The 26998-nt window shown below is 43.9% G+C and overlaps 1 protein-coding gene and 2 non-coding genes across 3 annotated transcripts; 2 read left to right on the top strand and 1 right to left on the bottom strand.

Moving 5' to 3' along the window:
* The first annotated feature begins 350 nt into the window (after positions 1-350).
* rplp1 (ribosomal protein, large, P1) lies at positions 351-4048 on the top strand. The gene is made up of 4 exons (XM_047383029.1): positions 351-564; positions 1347-1421; positions 3564-3678; positions 3899-4048. Exons 1-4 carry the CDS (start codon positions 493-495, stop codon positions 3979-3981), a joined length of 345 nt encoding a protein of 114 aa, XP_047238985.1. The 5' UTR covers positions 351-492; the 3' UTR covers positions 3982-4048.
* A 5818-nt stretch (positions 4049-9866) lies between these two features.
* On the top strand, positions 9867-9939 carry trnav-cac. The gene has a single exon. It is a non-coding gene; the product is annotated as a tRNA-Val (tRNA).
* Positions 9940-12533: 2594 nt separating this feature from the next.
* trnav-cac lies at positions 12534-12606 on the bottom strand. The gene has a single exon. It is a non-coding gene; the product is annotated as a tRNA-Val (tRNA).
* Between the last annotated feature and the right edge of the window lie 14392 nt (positions 12607-26998).

Genomic DNA, 26998 nt, shown 5'->3' with positions numbered 1-26998 from the left:
TGGCTGTATGTGTAGCGTTGTCTTACTGGAAGGTGAACCTCCACCCCACCTCTTCTGCTGCTTTTCACAGGGTTTTTTTTTAGCTCCATCTATCCAAAATTACAATGAAAATACTGAGACATTAAAATCATGATAGTTCAGATCATAACGGGTACAAATATATTTAGAACAAATTAGAAATGTAATGTTTAAAATATTTAATATAAACATATGCAGATATATCATTGTAAAGAGTAAAAATGTAAAAAGTAGAAATTTGATTCAGACAGGAAAGCCACCCTACGTTATGTGCGTAATTGCGTCATCCCCACGCAGAACTGACGTTTGCTATATAAATTAAAATCCCGCCTTCTGCCTTTCCTTTTCCGCTGTAGGAACGTTAACGTGCCTAAGGTGCTCGGTTCTTCATTCGAAGCTAAGGCCCCCAATCCGGCGACTAGCACCGTCAAACTTAGGCATCCGAACCCACTAAACAAAAATCCATCATCTACAATGGCCTCTGTGTCCGAGCTCGCCTGCATTTACTCCGCTCTGATCCTCCACGACGATGAAGTCACCATCACAGTAAGTCTCCCGAGAGTAGCCATGACAGCCGGTGCGCTATCTGTCGGCTGCCCAGTAGAAACAGCGTGTTGGAGGTTATATAATGATTATTATAGATAATAATAAGATGGTTTAGATTCTAACGTCATCAAATACAAGGGAAATTTTGTGATAATCACAGTAACGTAGACTTACAGGTGCCTCTTGTGCCAATATGGCAGCATGCTTGTAGCTATCATTAGGCCCGCTTCGCAGCACAGTTTTGATACTGGGAGGGTTTATACCGTACGAGTGAAATCAGGGAACATCTTATGAATTTCATTTCATTGTTTACAAGAAATTAAACCAATACCTCAACTAAAAACATGTTATAAATACATGCTGTGCGTGTCATCATAGCTGTAGGTTAGGATGACTTATGTATATCATGATGAAATTGCGTTAATTGATTTAAGTAATTACTTAGCCAGCTGTATGTCTTTTGTACTGAAGAAGATACTGTCGATCAACATGTATTTGCATCTGAGGAGGACATTAAAAGACCTTTCAAGACACCAAGATCATGTGTATAGGTCAGAAATAAGGGTAGTTGTAAAATTAACATGGTTTTGTTGGACCAAAAGTCCAACAATGTTCCCTGGCTGTTAATAGCAGGGATGAAACGAGACAGGAAGTCCAGTTACCTTCTAGTTAAGAATTTAGGACTAAATTAAGTCCTCAGCTATGAAGTGATTTATTTTCCTTATTAGGCATCAATTTGGTTACCTTTGTATAAAAAGTGAAAATGTTGTCTGTGTCTTTAGGAGGACAAGCTGAATGCTCTGATCAAGGCTGCTGGAGTCACTGTGGAGCCCTTCTGGCCAAGTCTGTTTGCCAAGGTAAGAACACAGCCCATTAAAAATACATGATCCGATTTTCTAGTAGATATGTAAACGCTTCCACCTTAAAGAGCATGTCAAAAGACATGAAAATTATACAAGAATCATATTTGTAGGTTAAAACATATGACAGTTGCACTGTTTTAAAGTTTTGGGATATTTAATGACCAGTTTCCATAGAAACCTGTTAAAAGATTTGACTTTTAATAGTCCTTAATTTAGCCAAACGGTCACATTTGTTATTGTTGAATATTTTCACCATAAAAAACAGCCAAAATTGGATATTTAGTTGTAAAAGGTGGTCTTCTGCTTGTCTTTAGACTCGAATCTCAACAATGTGCTCAGATTGTGTTGCTGATGCTAACAGGCATCAAGAAAATGGATAACTAGTGTTTGCTTTAGTTTATCAGCTGTGATTCTTGTAACTGCAAATAGCTGCATAATCACAGAAAACGCCTGGAGCTAAATTCAGTAGGTTGACAGCATAGAGTAGTTGTATCATCGAACTCACACAACAAATAGCCTGCCTACAGGGGTTGGACCATGAAACTGAAACACCTGTCATTTTAGTGTGGGATGTTTCATGACTAAATTGGACCAGCCTGGTAGCCAGTCTTCATTGATTGTACATTGCACCAGTAAGAGCAGAGTGTGAAGGTTCAATTAGCAGGGTAAGAGCACAGTTTTACTCAAAATATTGAAATGTACACAACATTATGGGTGACATACCAGAATTCAAAAGAGGACAAATTGTTAGTGCACGTTTTGCTGGCGCATCTGTGACCAAGACAGCAAGTCTTTGTGATGTATCAAGAGCCACGGTATCCAGGGTAATGTCAGCATACCACCAAGAAGGACGAACCACATCCAACAGGATTAACTGTGGACGCAAGAGGAAGCTGTCTGAAAGGGATGTTCGGGTGCTAACCCGGATTGTATCCAAAAAACATAAAACCACGGCTGCCCAAATCACATCAGAATTAAATGTGCACCTCAACTCTCCTGTTTCCACCAGAACTGTCCGTCAGGAGCTCCACAGGGTCAATATACACGGCCGGGCTGCTATAGCCAAACCTTTGGTTGCTCATGCCAATGCTAAACGTCGGTTTCAATGGTGCAAGGAGTGCAAATCTTGGGCTGTGGACAATGTGAAACATGTATTGTTCTCTGATGAGTCCACCTTTACTGTTTTACCCACATCTGGGAGAGTTACGGTGTGGAGAAGTCCCAAAGAAGCGTACCACCCAGACTGTTGCATGCCCAGAGTGAAGCATGGGGGTGGATCAGTGATGGTTTGGGCTGCCATATCATGGCATTCCCTTGGTCCAATACTTGTGCTAGATGGGCACGTCACTGCCAAGGACTACCGACCCATTCTTGAGGACCATGTGCATCCAATGGTTCAAACATTGTATCCTGAAGGCGGTGCCGTGTATCAGGATGACAATGCACCAATACACACAACAAGACTGGTGAAAGATTGGTTTGATGAACATGAAAGTGAAGTTGAACATCTCCCATGGCCTGCACAGTCACCAGATCTAAATATTATGGAGCCACTTTGGGGTGTTTTGGAGGAGCGAGTCAGGAAACGTTTTCCTCCACCAGTATCACGTAGTGACCTGGCCACTATCCTGCAAGAAGAATGGCTTAAAATCCTTCTGACCACTGTGCAGGACTTGTATATGTCATTCCCAAGACGAATTGATGCTGTATTGGCCGCAAAAGGAGGCCCTACACCATACTAATAAATTATTGTGGTCTAAAACCAGGAGTTTCAGTTTCATTGTCCAACCCCTGTATATTGGAGTGCCCATCTGCACTTTATTGCCCACAGAAATTAACCAAGAACATTAACAGGTGCAAAAAAGTGTCTGTTTTATCAGCTCTAAAGTTAAAACTTAGCACAAAGTAAAAATCTCATAAACTTCGAATTGTTCGTTTTGTTGCGGACAGAATAAGTCGTTGATCTGACGGTGTCAAAATTTAATCTGAAAAGTGTAGAAATAAACATACTGCAGAAAAATTATTCAACTGGTGATATTTATTTTAAGATAAATTGCTGAGACTTGCTTAAAGTAATTGTCATTTAGCAGATGAAGGGCTGGATAAATGAATGACCCTTGAACTTTGTTGTTCCAGGCGTTATCCAGCATTGACATCGGCAGTCTGATCTGCAACGTCGGCGCTGGAGGAGGCGCGCCCGCTGGTGTTCCCGCCGCAGGAGCTGTTGCAGTAGCTGGTGGTGACGCCCCAGGTAACTGACCCTAACATTTAGTTATTAAAGAATCTCATTTTTGATGAATTTGGGCACAGGGTGTACTTTTTTTATTTGAATGTGATTTGATTCTAAAACAATGTCTCTCCAAATGATACAAACTATACTTTTGCATGTGATCCAAAAAGCTTTTTCAGTTGTCTTATTGGAAATTCCATTTTTAAATTGTTTGTTAACTTTTATATCTTCACCTCTGCAGCTAAAGAGGAGGAGAAGAAAGAGGAGAAGAAGGAAGAGTCTGAGGAGTCAGACGACGACATGGGCTTTGGTCTCTTTGATTAAAGCGGCTGTTTTTCTAAGAAAACACAATAAAAATGTAAAAAGAAATAAAAAAAAAACATTTTCACAATTTGCCCTTGTTTTAATAGAATTTACTAGCTTTTATTCAAAGTGACTGTTTAGGTGAATTTGATTAAATTATAAATCTATTACAAAACAGTCAGTGAGGTTTCAATTATATAAAAAAAAAATTCAAAGATCTACAGAATTATGGCGTATAAATAAAAACCTCACTAACTTGAGACAATTATTCTGGAATGACAGAACGATTTCTTGAGGGACCATTGGATATGCAAAATAATTTCCAGCATTCCTGTTGCTTGGTTCTTAGAAGTGGTCTCATTTGTTCTGTAAGTTCCTTCTAATAAAATCTACCATCACAATTACGATGCCGTCTCATCTGGGCTTGGGTCCCGTTCCTCCACCATCTACGACCCATTCTTTGTTTCTGCATGGAGTCGTTATAGATGGCTGTGGGAAGAAGGATCTCATGTAGAGGTTTGTGTAAGTGCGGATATGCAGCAGGGTTTTACTGATGACACAGTTGTGCTGAGAAGAGGATGCTCAGAGTTGTCCATTAAAGAAGCACCTTTGCACAATTCAGGGTTCTTAAAAAGTCTAGAAAGTATGGAAGTTGGTCTAATTTTCCAGGTCTGGCAAAGTATGGAAAAAATATAGTGAAGTGTGAAAAAATGTTTGATTTTCCATACCTTTTCCATTTTTAAAGGAAAAGCATTTATTCCTAAGAATAACAGTAGGTATACCTTAATTTCTATTTAATTGACACACCTAGTCTTTGATTTGCTGCATCATGTTTATTTCAACATTTTACCCATCAGTATTTTTTCTTACTCAATGCACACTCATCCAATAAGAAGAAAATCAGCCCACTCTTTAATTATGGTTTTAAGAAATCTTAAAATATAAGATTACTGTTTGAATAGTTATTTCATCCAAATTATTTAAATGATTAAAACATTCCTAGTGTCGCTTTCTGAAATAAATCGTCTAATTACAACATGTAAGCACCTTACCAAAAGTTCCAGGTGAGAAAAAGTAATAGTACTTTAGTAATGTAAATTTTGAAGTGTACAAGTAAGGTAAGTTTATTTATATAGCGCTTTTCAGCAACGAGACACTCAAAGCACTGTACATACAATTACAATACAATCACAAAGAAAATAAACAGATACAGACACAGAAAAATCAAATGATAAAATCACAACAGAGGTAATTAAAAAAATAAAAACTAAAAGAATAGAATGATGGATAAGAGAATGAAAGGAAAATTGGACTGCAAACACAACTAATCATGCCTAAATGGCACAGTCAAAGGCCACTCTAAACAAATAAGTTTTTAATCTTAATTTAAAGCAACTTAGGGTTTCGGCACTTTTACAGTTTTCTGGGAGTTTATTCCAAATTAGTGGAGCATAAGAAGTAAAAACTGCTTCTCCATGTTTGGTTCTGGTTCTGGGTATGCAGAGTAGATTTGAGCCAGAAGACCTGAGAGGTCTGGCTGGTTGATACACTGACAACAAGTCTGTAATGTATTTTGGTGCTAAGCCATTCAGTGATTTATAGACTAACAAGTATTTTAAAGTCTATTCTCTGAGCTACAGGGAGCCAGTGTAGGGACTTTAGAACCGGGGTGATGTGCTCCACTTTCTTAGTTCTAGTGAGGACGCAGGCAGCAGCGTTCTGGATCAACTGCAGCTGTCTGATCGACTTTTTAGGCAGACCTGTGAAGACACCATTGCAGTAATCAATTCTACTAAAGATGAACGCATGAATTAGTTTTTCAAGGTCCTGCTGAGACATTAGTCCTTTAATCCTGGAGATGTTCTTTAGGTGATAGAAGGCCGACCTTGTTACTACCTTTATGTGCCTCTGAAGGTTAAGGTCTGAGTCCATCACTACACCCAGGTTTCGAACCTGACTGGTGGTTTCTAGCTGTATTAACTGAAGCTGTGGGCTAACTTTTAAACGCTCTTCCTTTGGTCCAAAGATTATTACTTCAGTTTTGTTTTGATTCAGCTGAAGAAAATTGAAGCCCATCCATGCATTGATTTCTTCTAAACATTTACCCAGCGCTTGAATGGGTTCATGGTCACCTGGTGACATCGTAACGTATTGCTGTGTGTCGTCTGCATAGTTATGATAACTTACGTTGTTGTTTATTAAAATCTGAGTTAGTGGAGCATGTAAATATTGAATAGGAGGGGCCCTAAGATGGACCCTTGGGAGACGCCACATGTGATTTTTGTGGTCTCAGATGTAAAGTTAGCTACTGACACAAAAAAGTCCCTGTCCTTCAAGTAGGATTTAAACCAGTTGAGTGCTGTACCAGAAAGGCCGACCCAGTTTTCCAGGCGCTCTAATAAAATGGAGTGATCAACAGTATCGAATGCTGCACTAAGGTCCAATAATACCAGCACTGTGGTTCTTCCACAGTCTGCATTTATACGGATGTCATTGAACACCATGACAAGAGCAGTCTCTGTACTGTGGTGAGCAGGAAGCCTGACTGGAAGACATTGAAGTGGTTGGTCGTTGTTGGGAAGTTGTTTAACTGCTGAAACACGGTTTTTCAATAATCTTACTGATGAAGGGGAGGTTTGATATAGGCCTCTAGTTCTGTAGTAGCTGCTTGTCCAAGTTGCTCTTTTTCAGTCGAGGTTTGATAATTGCTGTTTTCAGGGCCTGGGAGAAAACACCTGACAAAAGGGACGTGTTTATTATTTGTTTTAAATCAGATGTTATTACGGGCAAAGCTTTCTTAAGGAAAGCTGTGGGTAAAACATCGAGACAGCAGGAAGAAGAGCTCAGTTGCTGTACGATTTCTAAGTTTTTGTAGTTTATTTGTTGAAATTGGGACATTTTGTCGAAATCAGTTGTAGTTGGAGACAACATTGGTACTGGAGTTGTTGTGGATGTGCTGACTGCCTCTCTGATCGTTTGGGTTTTTTCAGTGAAGACGTTAGAAAAGTCATTGCAGGCCCTGGTAGAGGGGAGTTCAGATGCTACAGTTAGAGGAGGGTTTGTTAACCTGTCGACCGTGGCAAATAATGCACCAGCATTGTTAATGTCTTTGCTGATGATCTCAGAAAAGAAGGATTCCCTTGCATTTTTCAGTTGTAGGTTATATTTGTATAGTCTCTCTTTATAGATAATATAGTGAGCCTGGAGTCCAGTCTTTCGCCACCTGCGTTCAGCTTTTCGACACTCCTTTTTTTCACTTCTGACTGGTGGAGCACTTCTCCATGGAGACATTTTCTTCCCAGAAACGACTTTCACTTTAATTGGAGCAGATGAATCAATGATGTCTGAGATTTTAGAATGAAAGTTATCTACCAGCTCATCTACAGTGTTACAGGGCAAAGTGGAGGTAGAAGAGTAAATCTGGTTAAAGGTTTCAGCAGCACCGTCCTTAAAGATGCGTTTTCTTATCATGTCTCTTTGGCAAACTGAGTCATTGCAGATGATGCTTTCAAAAATAACAGAAAAGTGGTCAGATAGAGCAACATCAGTTACAGACACCTTGGAAATGTTTAGACCCTTAGTGATGATCAAGTCTAAAATATGTCCCTGTTTGTGCGTTTGCTGTTTAACATGTTGAGTCAAACTAAGAGTGTCACATACAGGTCCTTCTCAAAATATTAGCATATTGTGATAAAGTTCATTATTTTCCATAATGTCATGATGAAAATGTAACATTCATATATTTTAGATTAATTGCACACTAACTGAAATATTTCAGGTCTTTTATTGTCTTAATACGGATGATTTTGGCATACAGCTCATGAAATCCCAAAATTCCTATCTCACAAAATTAGCATATCATTAAAAGGGTCTCTAAACGAGCTATGAACCTAATCATCTGAATCAACGAGTTAACTCTAAACACCTGCAAAAGATTCCTGAGGCCTTTAAAACTCCCAGCCTGGTTCATCACTCAAAACCCCAATCATGGGTAAGACTGCCGACCTGACTGCTGTCCAGAAGGCCACTATTGACACCCTCAAGCAAGAGGGTAAGACACAGAAAGAAATTTCTGAACGAATAGGCTGTTCCCAGAGTGCTGTATCAAGGCACCTCAGTGGGAAGTCTGTGGGAAGGAAAAAGTGTGGCAGAAAACGCTGCACAACGAGAAGAGGTGACCGGACCCTGAGGAAGATTGTGGAGAAGGGCCGATTCCAGACCTTGGGGGACCTGCGGAAGCAGTGGACTGAGTCTGGAGTAGAAACATCCAGAGCCACCGTGCACAGGCGTGTGCAGGAAATGGGCTACAGGTGCTGCATTCCCAAGACCTGGGCTACAGAGAAGCAGCACTGGACTGTTGCTCAGTGGTCCAAAGTACTTTTTTCGGATGAAAGCAAATTCTGCATGTCATTCGGAAATCAAGGTGCCAGAGTCTGGAGGAAAACTGGGGAGAAGGAAATGCCAAAATGCCAGAAGTCCAGTGTCAAGTACCCACAGTCAGTGATGGTCTGGGGTGCCGTGTCAGCTGCTGGTGTTGGTCCACTGTGTTAGCTATCTCCTGATAGCTAGCTGCATTGACTGCAGGGTCAATGCAGCTAGCTATCAGGAGATTTTGGAGCACTTCATGCTTCCATCTGCTGAAAAGCTTTATGGAGATGAAGATTTCCTTTTTCAGCACGACCTGGCACCTGCTCACAGTGCCAAAACCACTGGTAAATGGTTTACTGACCATGGTATCACTGTGCTCAATTGGCCTGCCAACTCTCCTGACCTGAACCCCATAGAGAATCTGTGGGATATTGTGAAGAGAACGTTGAGAGACTCAAGACCCAACACTCTGGATGAGCTAAAGGCCGCTATCGAAGCATCCTGGGCCTCCATAAGACCTCAGCAGTGCCACAGGCTGATTGCCTCCATGCCACGCCGCATTGAAGCAGTCATTTCTGCAAAAGGATTCCCGACCAAGTATTGAGTGCATAACTGTACATGATTATTTGAAGGTTGACCTTTTTTGTACTAAAAACACTTTTTTTTTATTGGTCGGATGAAATATGCTAATTTTGTGAGATAGGAATTTTGGGTTTTCATGAGCTGTATGCCACAATCATCCGTATTAAGTCAATAAAAGACCTGAAATATTTCAGTTAGTGTGCAATGAATCTAAAATATATGAATGTTAAATTTTCATCATGACATTATGGAAAATAATGAACTTTATCACAATATGCTAATATTTTGAGAAGGACCTGTAGATCTATTGCACTTCTAGGAGGAGATAGATTAGGAGGTGGTGGAGGTCTGCGGCATTTGGAAGATGTTGGTTTAGTAGCAGGGCCTCAGCCACGGGGGGTGTTGAATGGAGAAGATGTTAGAGCCATGTGGGTCCTGATTTTAAGAGCTACTTTCATGTTATCAGAATCCAGTAAAGCGAAAAGCGGGTTCAGTGGGGAGATGGGAGAGTTCTGTGTAGTCTGGGTCTGGGGTCTGGCGGGTTTACCGGGGTTGTCGGTCTGACACACTTCCAAGTGTGTCGAAGTTAATAATTCATACAGTTCTGGCACCATTCTACCAATCAAATGTCTCTTTATCATTACCGAACAGGACGACACAGCGCCACCGGTGGCTAGAAAGTACATTACATCTGTAGGGATAAGAGCTACCATAGAAAATCAAGGGAAAGTTAAGAGAGTTAAGCCTGGGAAAACATACCCTCTATACCTGCTTTATCGCATTGTTCAGCGTTACAAGCGAATAAATGATTCTAGATATTTTACTAGTTATCATGTAAATAATTTACTGCACAGTCAACTTACGACAATACCTAAATCGGATAGCAGTTAACCGGAAGTATATATCGTAGTAATACGGGCGCCGTTTTAACGGACGCAGTGAAACAGCTGTTACGTGTTTCCGTAGTGTAGTGGTTATCACGTTCGCCTCACACGCGAAAGGTCCCCGGTTCGAAACCGGGCGGAAACATGTTTTTTTTTTTGTTTGTTTTAATGTACATTGCGATTGAAGCATCAAGTACCACAGTTAATGCTACCGTACATCATCGAAGTCTATTTTTTCCGATTTGAAATCGGAATTATGCATGAAAATATCATTTTAGCCAGCCAGTTGTTTCAGTTATGTCGTAAATCAAATGCGTAAAGGTTTCTTCAAAGAGACGTTGTAGATGCTGATGGCTGTGGGCAGGAAGGATCTCCTGTAGCGCTCCGTCTTACAGCAGATCTGAAGAAGCCTCTGACTGAAGACACTCTGTTGTTGTAGGACAGTCTCATGAAGAGGATGCTCAGGGTTCTCTATAATGTTCTTCATTTTATGAAGAATCCGTCTTTCCACAATGATCTCCAAAGGTTCCAGAGGAGTCCCCAGAACAGAACCAGCCTTCTTTATCAGCTTGTTGAGCTGGAAGTCTGAGGTGTACAGAGTGAAAAGTAATGGTGAGAGTACAGTCCCTTGTGGTGCTCCTGTGCTGCTGACTACCTGGTTAGACTCATAACCCTTCAGTCTCACAAACTGTGGTCTGTTTGTCAGGTAGTCTTTGATCCAGGAGATTGTTGAGGCCTCCACCTGAGTCTTCTGGAGTTTCTGACAAAGCAAATCAGGTTGGATTGTATTAAATGCACTGGAGAAATCAAAGAACATGATCCTCACAGTGCTGCTGGCTTTGTCCAGATGACAGTGGGTTTGTTGAAGCAGGTGTATGATGGCATCTTCAACTCCAACTCCACAGCGATAAGCAAACTGAAGGGGGTCCTGATGGTTTACTGTTTGCTTACTCAGGTGGGCAAACAGGAGTCTCTCTAGGACCTTCATGATGTGGGATGTCAGGGCAACAGGTCTATAGTCATTGAGGACTGATGGGTGAGTTTTCTTGGCTAGTTAAATCAGACATCTTTTTTACCTGAACATGATTGTCTCTGGATTGTACCTGGAATCAGAAATTATAATGCTAACTGAATTATAAATAAACTTTTAAAACATATAGCACATTTCTTCATTAAAAATGTAAAATGAAAAGCTTATTTATTCTCAATCACACTCTCCAGCGATACAGTTGGATTACATAAAACTGTCCATTTATTCTGGTTAACCTTAATATCACCTGAAATATTAAATCGATTTTCAGTAACAATTAAAATAATAACATAAACTGTTAGAAATCACTTGTGTTAAACGTTCACTGTGATGACTGCCAGCGGGAGCTTAGTGCCGATAGTCCGGTCAGATCTCTACCGGGCTAGCTCACCTCACCGCCGGTAGGGCTGGCGAGGCGAGCCGGTTACTACGGTGGGAACGGAAAACTCCGAACACGTCGGAGCACGTTTGAAATTAAGCAATGTCTAGATAAATCAAGCAGATATTTCACGTCTACATAGTTATATTCCCGCACTAAAAACATTGTAGAACTTAATTTGTGACACAGAAAGTGTAATTTTCCACAATTTACTCAGCTTTTGTTGCTATGGTCCGCCATGGCTTCCCCTGCTTGACCAATCCGCTTCGACCCGCAATGAATGATGGGAAATGATGGGCCGCGAAGGATACTCACGACCCATCCGTCAAATTGGGCAAAATAAGGACACATTTGTTGGCAGAATTTGCTCGGAATGATTCATGAATCGGGACAGCCTTCGTCGCCGCGCTGTAACGTAATCGGCCTACAAATACGGCCTTCGAAGGATGCAGCTCCTGAGGCTGACTTCCGGGTCAGCCTCGGCGTTGGTACATTCCCTTTCAGTTGATTTTCTGAAATGTAAATTTGTTTTCTGAAATGTAAATTTGTTTCGCATCTTGTTAAATTGTTTTCTGAAATGTAAATTTGTTTTCTGAAATGTAAAAGTGTTTTCTGAAATGTAAATTTGTTTTCTGAAATGTAAATTTGTTTCGGTACTTGTAAAAGTGTTTTGCACCCCCCGGCCACCGTACCAGCGAGCTCTGCTTCTCTGCATAAAGGCCAATGCAAGTCTCCCAACGCGGTTGTAGGCTCGTTTTAAGGTAAAATACGATTGTAGCTCACTGTCTGCCTTGCTGTGGTTGCAGAGAGGTGTCGGTTTTGTAGAAGCAATGTTCCGCTGATGAGTTATTGATCCGGAAAAGCTGAATCTGTGAATAACTTTCTAACTTTACCGAAGTGTTTATTAGTTTGGTAATAAGCTGTACAAATGAAAAACTAGCTAACATTAACGAATCGCGATGAAATTATTATTTTTTTATTTTTTTACAAATGTAAGAGTGGTAATTTACAGCTGGCCAAATAATTACTGAAAGAAATGCGATACCACAAATCATCATTTTGTTAATATTTGTTTGATATTTGGCATTTTCTAACGATGCAATAACCTGTTTTATGGCAGCGTTAGCTTACATGAAGAGGGAAAGGTGGGTTAGCTTTACGCATTTGATTTACGACATAACTGAAACAACTGGCTGGCTAAAATGATATTTTCATGCATAATTCCGATTTCAAATCGGAAAAAATAGACTTCGATGATGTACGGTAGCATTAACTGTGGTTCTTGATGCTTTAATCGCAATGTACATTAAAACAAACCAAAAAAAAAACATGTTTCCGCCCGGTTTCGAACCGGGGACCTTTCGCGTGTGAGGCGAACGTGATAACCACTACACTACGGAAACACGTAACAGCTGTTTCACTGCGTCCGTTAAAACGGCGCCCGTATTACTACGATATATACTTCCGGTTAACTGCTATCCAATTTAGGTATTGTCGTAAGTTGACTGTGCAGTAAATTATTTACATGATAACTAGTAAAATATCTAGAATCATTTATTCGCTTGTAACGCTGAACAATGCGATAAAGCAAGTATAGAGGGTATGTTTTCCCAGGCTTAACTCTCTTAACTTTCCCTTGATTTTCTATGGTAGCTCTTATCCCTACAGATGTAATGTACTTTCTAGCCACCGGTGGCGCTGTGTCGTCCTGTTCGGTAATGATAAAGAGACATTTGATTGGTAGAATGGTGCCAGAACTGTATGAATTATTAACTTCGACACACTTGGAAGTGTGTCAGACCGACAACCCCGGTAAACCCGCCAGACCCCAGACCCAGACTACACAGAACTCTCCCATCTCCCCACTGAGCCTGCTTTTTGCTTTACTGGATTCTGATAACATGAAAGTAGCTCTTAAAATCAGGACCCAAATGGCTCTGACATCTTCTCCATTCAACACCCCCCGTGGCTGAGGCCCTGCTACTAAACCAACATCTTCCAAATGCCGCAGACCTCCACCACCTCCTAATCTATCTCCTCCTAGAAGTGCAATAGATCTATGTGACACTCTTAGTTTGACTCAACATGTTAAACAGCAAACGCACAAACAGGGACATATTTTAGACTTGATCATCACTAAGGGTCTAAACATTTCCAAGGTGTCTGTAACTGATGTTGCTCTATCTGACCACTTTTCTGTTATTTTTGAAAGCATCATCTGCAATGACTCAGTTTGCCAAAGAGACATGATAAGAAAATGCATCTTTAAGGACGGTGCTGCTGAAACCTTTAACCAGATTTACTCTTCTACCTCCACTTTGCCCTGTAACACTGTAGATGAGCTGGTAGATAACTTTCATTCTAAAATCTCAGACATCATTGATTCATCTGCTCCAATTAAAGTGAAAGTCGTTTCTGGGAAGAAAATGTCTCCATGGAGAAGTGCTCCACCAGTCAGAAGTGAAAAAAAGGAGTGTCGAAAAGCTGAACGCAGGTGGCGAAAGACTGGACTCCAGGCTCACTATATTATCTATAAAGAGAGACTATACAGATATAACCTACAACTGAAAAATGCAAGGGAATCCTTCTTTTCTGAGATCATCAGCAAAGACATTAACAATGCTGGTGCATTATTTGCCACGGTCGACAGGTTAACAAACCCTCCTGTAACTGTAGCATCTGAACTCCACTCTACCAGGGCCTGCAATGAATTTTCTAACGTCTTCACTGAAAAAACCCAAACGATCAGAGGGGCAGTCAGCACATCCACATCAACTCCAGTACCAATGTTGTCTCCAACTACAACTGATTTCGACAAAATGTCCCAATTTCAACAAATAAACTACAAAAACTTAGAAGAAATCGTATAGCAACTAAGCTCTTCTTCCTGCTGTCTCGATGTTTTACCCACAGCTTTCCTTAAGAAAGCTTTGCCCGTAATAACATCTGATTTAAAACAAATAATAAACACGTCCCTTTTGTCAGGTGTTTTCTCCCAGGCCCTGAAAACAGCCATTATCAAACCTCGACTGAAAAAGAACAACTTGGACAAGCTGCTACTACAGAACTACAGGCCTATATCAAACCTCCCCTTCATCAGCAAGGTTATTGAAAAAGCTGTGTTTCAACAGTTAAACAACTTCCTAACAACTTCCAACGATGTCTTCCAGTCAGGCTTCCTGCTCACCACAGTACAGAGACTGCTCTTGTCAAGGTGTTCAATGACATCTGTATAAATGCAGACTGTGGAAGAATCACAGTGCTGGTATTATTGGACCTTAGTGCAGCATTCGATACTGTTGATCACTCCAGAGCGCCTGGAAAACTGGGTCGGCCTTTCTGGTACAGCACTCAACTGGTTTAAATCCTATTTGAAGGACAGGGACTTTTTTGTGTCAGTAGGTAACTTTACATCAGAGACCACAAAAATCACATGTGGCGTTCCCCAAGGGTCCATCTTAGGGCCCCTCCTATTCAATATCTACATGCTCCACTAACTCAGATTTTAATAAACAACAACGTAAGTTATCATAACTATGCAGACGACACACAGCTATACGTTACGATGTCACCAGGTGACCATGAACCCATTCAAGCGCTGGGTAAATGTTTAGAAGAAATCAATGCATGGATGGGCCTCAATTTTCTTCAGCTGAATCACAACAAAACTGAAGTAATAATCTTTGGACCAAAGGAAGAGCGTTTAAAAGTTAGCACACAGCTTCAGTTAATACAGCTAGAAACCACCAGTCAGGCTCGAAACCTGGGTGTAGTGATGGACTCAGACCTTAACCTTCAGAGGCACATAAAGGTAGTAACTAGGTCGGCCTTCTATCACCTAAAGAACATCTCCAGGATTAAAGGACTAATGTCTCAACAGGACCTTGAAAAACTAATTCATGCGTTCACCTTTAGTAGAATTGATTACTGCAACGGTGTCTTCACAGGTCTGCCTAAAAAGTCGATCAGACAGCTGCAGTTGATCCAGAACGCTGCTGCCTGCGTCCTCACTAGAACTAAGAAAGTGGACCACATCACCCCGGTTCTAAAGTCCCTACACTGGCTCCCTGTAGCTGAGAGAATAGACTTTAAAATACTTGTTAGTCTATAAATCACTGAATGGCTTAGCACCAAAATATATTACAGACTTGTCAGTGTATCAACCAGCCAGACCTCTCAAGTCTTCTGGCTCAAATCTACTCTACATACCCAGAACCAGAACCAAACATGGAGAAGCAGTTTTTACTTCTTATGCTCCACTAATTTGGAATAAACTCCCAGAAAACTGTAAAAGTGCCGAAACCCTAAGTTGCTTTAAATCAAGATAAAAAACTTATTTGTTTAGAGTGGCCTTTGACTGTGCCATTTAGGCATGATTAGTTGTGTTTGCAGTCCAATTTTCCTTTCATTCTCTTATCCATCATTCTATTCTTTTAGTTTTTATTTTTTTAATTACCTCTGTTGTTTGATTTTATCATTTGATTTTTCTGTGTCTGTATCTGTTTATTTTCTTTGTGATTGTATTGTAATTGTATGTACAGCGCTTTGAGTGTCTCGTTGCTGAAAAGCGCTATATAAATAAACTTACCTTGTACACTTCAAAATTTACATTACTAAAGTACTATTACTTTTTCTCACCTGGAACTTTTGGTAAGGTGCTTACATGTTGTAATTAGACGATTTATTTCAGAAAGCGACACTAGGAATGTTTTAATCATTTAAATAATTTGGATGAAATAACTATTCAAACAGTAATCTTATATTTTAAGATTTCTTAAAACCAAAATTAAAGAGTGGGCTGATTTTCTTCTTTATTGGATGAGTGTGCATTGAGTAAGAAAAAATACTGATGGGTAAAATGTTGAAATAAACATGATGCAGCAAATCAAAGACTAGGTGTGTCAATTAAATAGAAATTAAGGTATACCTACTGTTATTCTTAGGAATAAATGCTTTTCCTTTAAAAATGGAAAAGGTATGGAAAATCAAACATTTTTTCACACTTCACTATATTTTTTCCATACTTTGCCAGACCTGGAAAATTAGACCAACTTCCATACTTTCTAGACTTTTTAAAAACCCTGAATTGTGCAAAGGTGCTTCTTTAATGGACAACTCTGAGCATCCTCTTCTCAGCACAACTGTGTCATCAGTAAAACCCTGCTGCATATCCGCACTTACACAAACCTCTACATGAGATCCTTCTTCCCACAGCCATCTATAACGACTCCATGCAGAAACAAAGAATGGGTCGTAGATGGTGGAGGAACGGGACCCAAGCCCAGATGAGACGGCATCGTAATTGTGATGGTAGATTTTATTAGAAGGAACTTACAGAACAAATGAGACCACTTCTAAGAACCAAGCAACAGGAATGCTGGAAATTATTTTGCATATCCAATGGTCCCTCAAGAAATCGTTCTGTCATTCCAGAATAATTGTCTCAAGTTAGTGAGGTTTTTATTTATACGCGTTGTACAAATGGAATAGACAACAGGGGGAAATCTTTGGCGATTAGCAAGACACACTCAATAAAGGAGTGGTTCTGCAGGTGGGGACCACAGACCACTTCTCAGTACCAATGCTTTCTGGCTGATGTTTTGATCTCTTTTGAATGTTGGTGGTGTTTTCACACTCGTGGTAGCATGAGACGGACTCTACCACCCACACAAGTGGCTCAGGTAGTGCAGCTCATCCAGGATGGCACATCAATGTGAACTGTGGCAAGAAGGTTTGGTGTGTCTGTCAGCGTAGTGTCCAGAGCCTGGAGGTGCTACCAGGAGACAGGCCAGTACACCAGGAGACGTGGAGGAGGCTGTAGGAGGGCAATAACCCAGCAGCAGGACCGCTACCTCCACCTTTGTGCAAGGAGGAACAGGAGGAGCACTGCCAGAGCCCTGCAAAATGACCTCCAGCAGGCCACAAATGTGCATGTGTCTGCACAAACGGTTAGAAACCGACTCCATGAGGATGGTATGAGGGCCCGACATCCACAAATGGGGGTTGTGCTCACAGCCCAACACCGTGCAGGACGCTTGGCATTTGCCAAAGAACACCAGTATTGGCAAATTTGCCACTGGCGCCCTGTGCTCTTCACAGATGAAAGCAGGTTCACACTGAGTACATGTGACAGATGTGACAGAGTCTGGAGACACCGTGGAGAGAGATCTGCTGCCTGCAACATCCTTCAGCATGACCAGTTTGGCAGTGGGTCAGTAATGGTGTGGGGTGGCATTTCTTTGGGGGGCTGCACGGCCCTCCATGTGCTCACCAGAGGTAGCCTGACTGTCATTAGGTACCGAGATGAGATCCTCAGACCCCTTGTGAGACCATATGCTGGTGCGGTTGGCCCTGGGTTCCTCCTAATGCAGGACATTGCTAGACCTCATGTGGCTGGAGTGTGTCAGCAGTTCCTGTAAGATGAAGACATTGAAGCTATGGACTGGCCCGCCCGTTCCCCAGACCTGAATCCAATTGAGGACATCTGGGACATCATGTCTCGCTCCACCAACGTCACGTTGCACCACAGACTGTCCAGGAGTTGGTGGATGCTTTAGTCCAGGTCTGGGAGGAGATCCCTCAGGAGACCATCCACCGTCTCATCAGGAGCATGCCCAGGAGTTGTAGGGAGGTCATACAGACACGTGGAGGCCACACACAACACTGAGCCTCATTTTGACTTGTTTTAAGGACATTACATCAAAGTTGGATCAGCCTGTTGTGTGTTTTTCCACTTTAATTTTGTGTGTGACTCCAAATCCAGGCCTCCATTGGTTAATAAATTTGATTTCCATTGATGATTTTTGTGTGATTTTGTTGTCAGCACATTCAACTTTGTATAGAACAAAGTATTCAATGAGAATATTTCATTCATTCAGATCTAGGATGTGTTATTTGAGTGTTCCCTTTATTTTTTTGAGCAGTGTATAAATATATACATATATATATGTATAGAGAAAGAGAGGAAAATAAGTATTTGAACACCTTGCAACTTTGCAAATTGTCTTGATAAATCAAGCAGATTTTTCACGTCAACACAGTTATATTCCCGCACTAAAAACATTGTAAAAGTTAATTTGTGTCACAGAAAGTGTAATTTTTCACAGTTTACTCACAGCTTTTGCCAGTGTGGTCCGCCATGGCTGCCCCTGTTTGACCAAAACCAGCGCCGTAGAAAGAGAGAGTTACGACACTCCCATTGACTTCTATAGAAAGAATGGAATGCGGAAATCACGTGGTTCATGGAGCTGCTAATAGTTCCAAACACCAGCAGCTCCAGCATTGGACGTAGTTCATTCTCGGTGCTTCATAAAGATTTTTTACGGTAAGTTGATGAAAATACAACATTATATTGATGTTGTGAGGCTTTAGTTTACTGTTCTGTATCGCAGTTTAGCAATAATATTTTATATCGCCAGGTTTAGTTAATTAAGCATGTTAACTCGCTTGTTGTATTTTAACTGCAGCTAGCTCATTGTAAGCATGGCGGGTTTTAGACGGGTCTATCTCATTGTGTCTGATTCAGCATTTTAAAATGTCCATTACAGCTTACATTCTTAACGTTGATAATTTTATTGTAATTCCAACTACTGAACTAGCACATCTTGAAAAATACTGTGATATTGGCATGGTTAATTTAGTTAAAGTTATAGATTGTTTATCAACGACGGCCACATAAATAGGGACATTATCATTAAACGTGATTGTGAAGATGAGTAATTTTTTATTATTCTTTTCCAGATAAACCACACGAGATTGGCTTAAGTGAACTGCTGAACCATGTTGCATACAAAGCACCACAAAGTAACAAGATCTGTCTTTAAAAATAATAAGAGCTGAATCAAGATGTCTGAACAAAATGATTTTAACATTTTAAGACCTTCACAAAGTTGGTATTTACAGTCATGGATGAAGTTGAAGTAGATATTAGAATCTATCTCAAGACAGAAAAAGAAATTAAGAATTATTACTGGAACATATCAGCATCAATACACAGTAGAACAGTAACAAAAAATACCTTTAAACAATCAAACGTCCATGGTAACAGTCAAGGTGTTTGCTTAGGGCTTGTTTGTTGGGGTGCAAGATGAGGTTTGACATTGGTTTTTCTTTGTGTTTTTCGCCTGGCTTTTACTTCCAAGATGTCCAGCATTAGCCAGAATTTTTTTTCTTTCATTAAAGAAATGTTTTGCTGCTATTCTTAGTCTCAGCCGGATGAATCTCGTGGTTATTTTTCTTTGCACATCGTGACATGAAGGAAGCATGCTTTCTAATAGATTTGCTTCTCTCTCTAGAGTATCCATGGCATTTGGGAGCTCCATGACAGATTTACTGGACCTCGTTCTGAAAGGTTTTTCAACTTTCTGGACCAGACTGAAGGCTTCATGTGATGGCTGACACAGCACCCCTGGTTTGAATTCCTTCAGTATCAATAGGGTACTGTGCTCTCCTTCCAAAGTGTCATCATTTTGCTTAATTGAACTTGAGCATCCATCACAGATGTTGGAATGTTTGATGACTTTATTCACAATGTATCCTGTAAGATGATACAGAATACATGTTTCGCTGTTGGTGAGGTCAGGAGTACCTGTGTCTCCAATCAGCTGCTCCACACAAAGGCCAGGACTGGGAAATGTCTCCTTAATGTCCAGGAACTCTGCCAGAAGACTGCCGCCATCCTCCTGATAGCTTCCTGATTTTACAGTCGTAAGGAACTGCCCAACTGAGATTGATCTCAGTGCCTGGTGAAACTCCACTAGTGTTGGGACTGGATTATTTTGCCTTATGAAGCTGAACAAGTTTTCAAGGCAGTCCTGAGTAAACCTGCTTGTCAACACAAACATGTGTCCATGGTCAAGCATGTCTTTCTGAATACCTAAAATTGTAGATGTTGCCATCACAATTCCTGTTTGCACTGGTTTCCAGCTTCCTGTAGGACCTATTCTAAGTCCAATGAAGAGTGCTAACATGTCTTGGAGGAATTTAATAGCTTTGTTGTACTCTTCCATCTTGTGCCTGCTGAGTCCCGTCACAGGGTGACGAGAGGACATGAGATCAAACCAGTGGTTCACCTGCTTCAGAAACCAGGCTGTTGTCAGATTAGAGGTGGGTCGCTGCTCCTGCTCCACCATGTTTTTCCGACCTGCACTTGCTGACTTACTAAAGACATTCGATGCAGGCCCCACCTTCATTTTGTCAAAATGACTGGGCTGAAGGGTTTTTTGTGAAAGATTTGGAGCAATTTTCAAAGGCATTTGTTCCTGAAAATCTACCAAATCTTTCAAAGGACCTGGTGAAACCTCATTGTGTGGCAGACTCTCTTTTTGTACAATCTCTGGTGGAATTGTGAAGGTCTGACCACTAACCAGGGCACTTTTCAATTTCTTCACCAGATGAAGGACATCTGGCATGAAGTACAGCCTTTTGTCTGGTCTTACTGAGTGTTGGACAAATGTTTTCTTGTGGGCTACTCGGACTTGGGCACATTTCTACCTTGTCCAGATTTGATCAGATACAGTTTATTGGTGCAGATGTAATTAAAAAACTGTATAAATGGTGGTGCAAGTACTTATTTATTAAAGCTAGTTTTGCATTTTATATATTGTACAATAAATTGTTTGGTCATTTATTTTTGCACAATTCAGTTGTTTTGTCATCTAATACGATTTTAACTACAATTTCAATTAAATGAACATTTTAGTTAATGAATTACAATTTTACAACAGTTGTCAGACTACATTCACAATCAACTCTGTTATAGATACAAGTACTCAGTTCACATGACAGCAAAAAATAGTATAATTATGTCTTCTACAAAAATTAAGAATTCATCCCAGGTCTTCAGTCATATTTTCATACAGCTACATATTTTCCTCATTCATTTAAAAATTATTTAATTTTTAAATAAAATTTTAATTCTGCTCATTTTCCATCTGTAATATTTGGATATATTTTTTTTAAATACATAGGCAATAGATCTTTCCATGTAGTATAGGATGTAGATCCGAAGGTAAGTTTGATCAGAGCTCTTAACTGCTGGCACAGAATAGTTATAGCATTCCCATGCTAGCATGTGCTAGCATGCGGAGGAGATCAGAAAGAGCATTTATAATAGGTATTGTTACTTCTGTTTGGATTTTCCAATTACGATTTAGTAGCCATTAATCAGTTCATTATTATTTAATTACCAAAAGTCACAGGAAAGAGTGAAAAAATTCGCTTTTTGCGTTATGTTGCGCCTGAAGCCGTTCAACCTGACTGACACCACTGAGATGTTTGGAACTATTGAGAGCTACATGAACCACGTGACCGCCTATCGGCGAGTTCAAAGAGTGTCGTAACTCTCTTTCTATGGCGCTGACCAAAACGCTTCGACCCGCAATGAATCATGGGAAAAGATGGACCGCGAAGGATACTCACAAGTCATCCTTCAAATCGGGTAAAAGAAGGACACATTTGTCGGCAGCATCTGACAGACCTTACGCGCCGCGCTGTGACGTAATCAGCCCACAAGTACGCACTTGGAAGGATCCAGCCCCTGAATTGGGACACACCCTCGGCCTGCACATGGATCCTCCTCCTTCCTGTATATTGACCAATAGGAGAGGAGCTGGAGAGAAGAAGGCAGCCCTCCTCATTTGCATAATGAAGCAGAAATGCATACGGTAAAGGAAAATGAGAGACGAGGAAATGTCAAAAGAAAAAACGCATGTGTAAGGAAAAGGAAAAAGAAAACATTTACATTTCTTGATGAAAACGCATGTCTAATGAAAACGAAAAAGAAAACATTTACATTTCTTGATGAAAACGCATGTTTAAGGAAAAGGAAAAACAAAACATTTACATTTCTTGATGAAAAACGCATGTGTAAGGAAAAGGAAAAACAAAATATATATATTTCTGCTTTTATTTTTAATTTTGTCAGGATCGGTCCTCCACAGCGGCTGAGTAGACGGAGCAGTGGGCGGAGGAACTCGGGGAGCTGCGGCAGCGGCCGTGGAGCGTCTCTGCTGCTGCCGCTGATCACGGCGATCTCGCCAGCGGCCGATGGTATGGGACGACCGGAAGCCAGAGCGATTAAGAGACCCATGTCTCCTGACCCGCTCAAGTTCCTCTTGAGAGGTCTGCATCTGGCCCAGCACGGACTGGAAATGAGGACCGAACAGCCCATCCGGACTGATCGGTCACTCCAGTAACTCCCTCTTAAAATCCTCAGGGATGGAGGAGGAGAGCCGAAGCCACATCTGTCGCTGTAGCTAGGTCTGCCAGGCAGCGATGTGGGAGGAGCACACAGCTGTTGCCGCACAGAGGTTGAGGATGGTGTCTGCGAGATTGCAGAATTCCTCCACATCCTCCGGAGGCAGCTCCATCTCCCGAGCCTTCTTGGAGATGGCAATAGGCCAGGAAGGAGGTGTTGTTGGTCGCCGCAGCGACCTGAGCGGCACACTGGTGGGAGCGATCAGTCAGTCTGGTCGTGATCTGATCACTGGGGGAGGGGGGCACAGGCCGTCGTCCGACGCGTTGGGCCGACCTAACCCCAAAAACTGCCGACAGACTGGGCTCCAGAGCAGGAACTGGGGGAAACCCCTGATCCGTCAGGGACTCCACCCTCGTGATGGGTGTGAAGGTGGAGACCGGTGCCTTTAGCTGAAGCGGCTCGGCCGCCGCTCCCGACAGGTTAGCAGTTACCGCCGGAAAACGGGGCCAAACCGGATCTCGGCGAGTTAAATGAGCTGGGGCGAATTTTCCCGCCAGGTCATCAGTCGGGAGCTGGGCTAAAGGCGCGGGAACAGGGACACCTTTAGCCTCAGCTACTTTAGCGATGATGTCCGGCAGCGCGCTAACAAGTGCGCCCATCGCTGGAAAGGGGTGGTCGCCGACATCGGGAGGCTCTGAGCCTGGACTGATTTTGCATCTGCCTCCGCGCCCTCCGTCCGGAGGAAGGGAGTGGAGATATCAGTCACTGTCTCTGGGGCGGAATCGTCCGATTCCCGCCCAACACCAAAGATGTCCAATGCCTCATCGAGGGAGCATTGATCCGCTACGGGGAATTCCCCTTCTAGCGGGGAGAAAATGGCTAGCCGCCGTTGCTTCTCTTCCAGAGGCAGACGCCTGCAGGAAGGGCAGGTGGACTGCGGGGTCAAGGCCAGGCTTGCATGATCTGGACCGAAGCAGCCCTCGCAGATGGCATGCAGGTCGTAGCTCATGATGTAGCCTGTGTTACAAGCCGGGCAAAGGCGGATAATGCCAACGCTAGCCATAGATCTTCTTGTAATAGTGCTGTTAAGCTGTCGCTGAAGAAAAAATGGGAGCCGTTGTCCGGTCTCACCGTAATTTATATGGACCGGGGTGGGGCCTACACAGCAGGTGGGCGTGGACTAAAGTTTTCAGTGCTGCGCTGCGCGCGAAGGGATAAACCCACTAGCAATAGCCTTAAAGGGCGAAGCCTATACGAAATAGAACCAAGCACCTTAGGCACGTTCTATTTCATCCCTACTGACCGCCAGAGGCGGGGCTTCAAGTACTGAATGATCATTCTTGCACATGCGCAGGTCGAGAAATTAATAACAACATGGTCACATGTGACCTACCGGTGGCTCACGTGAGTCTATATAGTCACATGACACCGGGAGCCCAGTCCCTTCTTTCTTCTCGCATGCAGGTTGATGAATGCAGGTGTTGACTTGTGTTTGTTTGTTCCTCGTTCCTCTTGCCGCTTGCTGCTTGGAGCCTCGTGATAGTGATCGGAGCTACGGATGATTCTACCCTCCAGAGGCTGCGCAAGCTGCCTTTTCTTCCAGGGTTTCTGGTAAGTTTTTGCGGCTCGCCGGTAGCATTTTCTGCTCGTGCTGAGTCCGTTCATTCATTTATACGTTGCTATTTCTGATTGTCTGACTCGCAGGTAGCGTTTCTGCTCGTGCTGAGTTTATTTACTTTCTCCTCCCTGCCTTGTTGTTGACCATCTCAGGGAGGTGCTTTCAGATCATGCCTGCTCTAATTGCAGCGTTCTGCCCCGAGTGGTGCGGTTGGCCCGGCTGTCCTCGGTGGAACAGCCTGTTGACTGGACGGTCTCTGTCCAGCAGGATCCGTTGCTGCTTGGACAAGGTACGGCCTCCACGAAACAGTCTGCTGAGGATGTGCCCTTGGCATCTGGGAGGAGAGCCAAGCGGCGAGGGCCCCCAGGACTGTCCTCTAGAATGGACCAACTTTCTACGGAGCTGGCCCAGATGAAGGCCCTCCTTCAGTCTCTCCGGGGGGATGGTGACTGCAGTGAGCCTTCCCGGCTTGAACAGGCCGGGTCCTCGCATTGCGAGGATGATGTTATTTCAGTTGCGGCCTCGGGCACCCTCTTTCGAGAGGCCTTTCCAGAATTGGGCTCCCGGACCTCAGCTGGCGGGTCTCCATAGACTCCCCTGCCGGCCAGCTGCTGCTGGGGCAGCTAGGGACTTGTTCCGGGGTTCCCTCCCCCCTCCTGTCCCTTTCTTGGGGTCCACAAGCACGGCTCCTAGACCGAGACCGACTAGGACCCAAGGGGACCATGGTGGGGCCCAGGGTTTGCGCCCGGTTCGGTCTGTTCATCCCGGTCGGCGTTTCCCCAGGCCCTCCCGGGGCCAGGGGACCCGCCGGTGATGTTCCGGAGCCGGCGGTGGGGTTTTTCTCCCCGGGCCAGCTCAGTTATTGGCTCATGGGTGTTGTCCACTCTGTCCTGGGGATACCATTTTCAGTTCCGCCGCCGGCCTCCTACCCCCAGCCGGGCCAAGATGATGGTCATCTGCGACCCGATGAAGGCTCGGGCCCTGGACCGGGAGATCTGCACCTTGCTGGTCAAGGGTGCGATTGTTCCGGTGGACCCCCCTGCGGGATCCCGGGGGTTTTTATTCAGTCTATTTTCTGGTTCCCAAGAAAACCGGCGGTCTTCGTCCAATTCTGGACATACATCAGGGCGGGTGTCCCGCTCGGCCCCCTTCCGTGTCGGAGGGAAGTCGTTCATACGGATGCTTCCTCCAAGGGTTGGGGAGCGACCTGGCAAGACCGTGCAGCTCAGGGGGTGTGGTCCCCGCGACAGGCGGGGTCCATATCAATGTTCTGGAGCTGATGGCTGTGTTCCTGGCGCTCCGTGCTTTCCTTTCAGGGCTGCTAGGACGACATGTGTTGGTCCGGTCGGACAACACCACGGTTGTCTTCCATATAAATCACCAAGGGGGGTCCAGGTCTCTGAGACTACTGTCCCTAGCCCGGCTGCTCCTGGTCTGGGCGGCGCCACGCCTTGCCAGCCTCAGGGCAGCTTATATTCCCGGTCCGCAGAATGTCTCCGCGGACTTTCTGTCTCGGCAGGTGCCACTTCCGGGGGAGTGGCGGCTGCACACGGAGGTGGTGGATCGCATTTGGGCCACCTTTGGCAGGGCGGAGGTGGACCTGTTTGCCTCCAGAGGTGCAGTTCACTGTCCCCTCTGGTTTTCTCTGATGGACAACACCAGTCCTCTGGGCTACAACGCACTGGCGCACGAGTGGCCCCGGACCCTTCTCTACGCCTTTCCCCTGTTTCCCCTGGTCCCCCAGACGCTTTTGAGGGTTCTTCAGGACAGGCACGAGCTTCTGCTGGTAGCCCCCTTTTGGCCAGGGAGGACCTGGTTTCCTCTGCTCCAGCTTGCCGATGCGCCTCCCATTCAGGAGAGACCTCCTCTCCCAGATGGGAGGCTGGATTCTCCATCCCGATCCGGGCCGCCTGAAACTCTGGCTTTGGCCTCTACAGGTGCAGGCTCTGCCTTCTCCCGTTATGGAGGCAGAGTTGGACAGACCATGACTGGCGCATGGGCACCGTCCACGCGGGCCGCCTATGGTGCTAAATGGGCGGTCTTTGCCGGCTGGTGCCGTGGTAAGGGACTGGACCCTATTCGCTGTTCTGTTTCCCATTTGCTGTCCTTCCTCCAGGAGTTGCTGGATCTAGGGCGATCCCCTTCCACCTTGAAGGTGTATGTAGCAGCCATTTCCCGTTGGCATGTTGGGTTTGATGGTTGCTCTGTTGGCCGGCATGGGGATGTCGTGCTGTTCCTGAAGGGTGCTAGGCGCTTGTGTCCGCCCAGGCGCCCTGTGGCCCCTACGTGGGATCTGTCGCTAGTGCTTGCGGCTCTTCAGTCCCCCGCTTTTGAGCCCGTTACAGGGGTGGATCTTAAGTGGCTTTCCCTGAAAACCGCCTTCCTGTTGGCCATTGCTTCTGCCAAACGGGTGGGGGAATTGCATGCTCTGTCTGTGTCTGGACCATGTTGTTGGTGGAACCTGGATGGCTCCTTTGTTACACTGTGGACTACTGCTTCCTTTGTGCCAAAGGTGCCTGCAGTGGCTGGCAGTGTGCTGCCGCTCCGGCTTTCCCGATTTAATCCTGGTGCCCCCTCTGAGCTTCTTTGCCCTGTCCGAGCGCCTGATGCGTATGTCCGCTCCATGGCACCCATTCGTCGGACTGACTGTCTCTTCGTTTGTTATGCTGGCTCTCGGAAGGGTCAGGCCCTTTCTAGACAGCGGTTGGTACGTTGGATTGTGGAGATGATCTCTGTGGCTTACTCCTTGCAGGATCAGCACCTGCTGAGCGGCGTGCGATGTCACTCCACTAGGAGCCTCTCCACCTCGTGGGCTGCCATGACCGGTGTGCCTCTGGAGGCCATTTGTGAAGCTGCTTCCTGGACGGCTCCAAGCAGCAAGCGGCAAGAGGAACGAGGAACAAACAAACACAAGTCAACACCTGCATTCATCAACCTGCATGCGAGAAGAAAGAAGGGACTGGGCTCCCGGTGTCATGTG

Source organism: Girardinichthys multiradiatus, chromosome 13, assembly GCF_021462225.1.
Source record: "Girardinichthys multiradiatus isolate DD_20200921_A chromosome 13, DD_fGirMul_XY1, whole genome shotgun sequence".
Lineage (NCBI taxonomy): Eukaryota > Metazoa > Chordata > Actinopteri > Cyprinodontiformes > Goodeidae > Girardinichthys > Girardinichthys multiradiatus.
Note: the sequence above shows the minus strand (reverse complement) of the source record. Positions and strands in the feature narration are given on the sequence as shown.

Excerpts from the sequence above, each read along its gene's own strand:
- rplp1 (XM_047383029.1), top strand. The coding sequence starts at position 493 with ATGGCCTCTGTGTCCGAGCTCGCCTGCATTTACTCCGCTCTGATCCTC. Across the intron at positions 565-1,346 it reads ACGATGAAGTCACCATCACA|GAGGACAAGCTGAATGCTCT; the intron begins GTAAGTCTCCCG and ends CTGTGTCTTTAG. Across the intron at positions 3,679-3,898 it reads AGCTGGTGGTGACGCCCCAG|CTAAAGAGGAGGAGAAGAAA; the intron begins GTAACTGACCCT and ends TCACCTCTGCAG.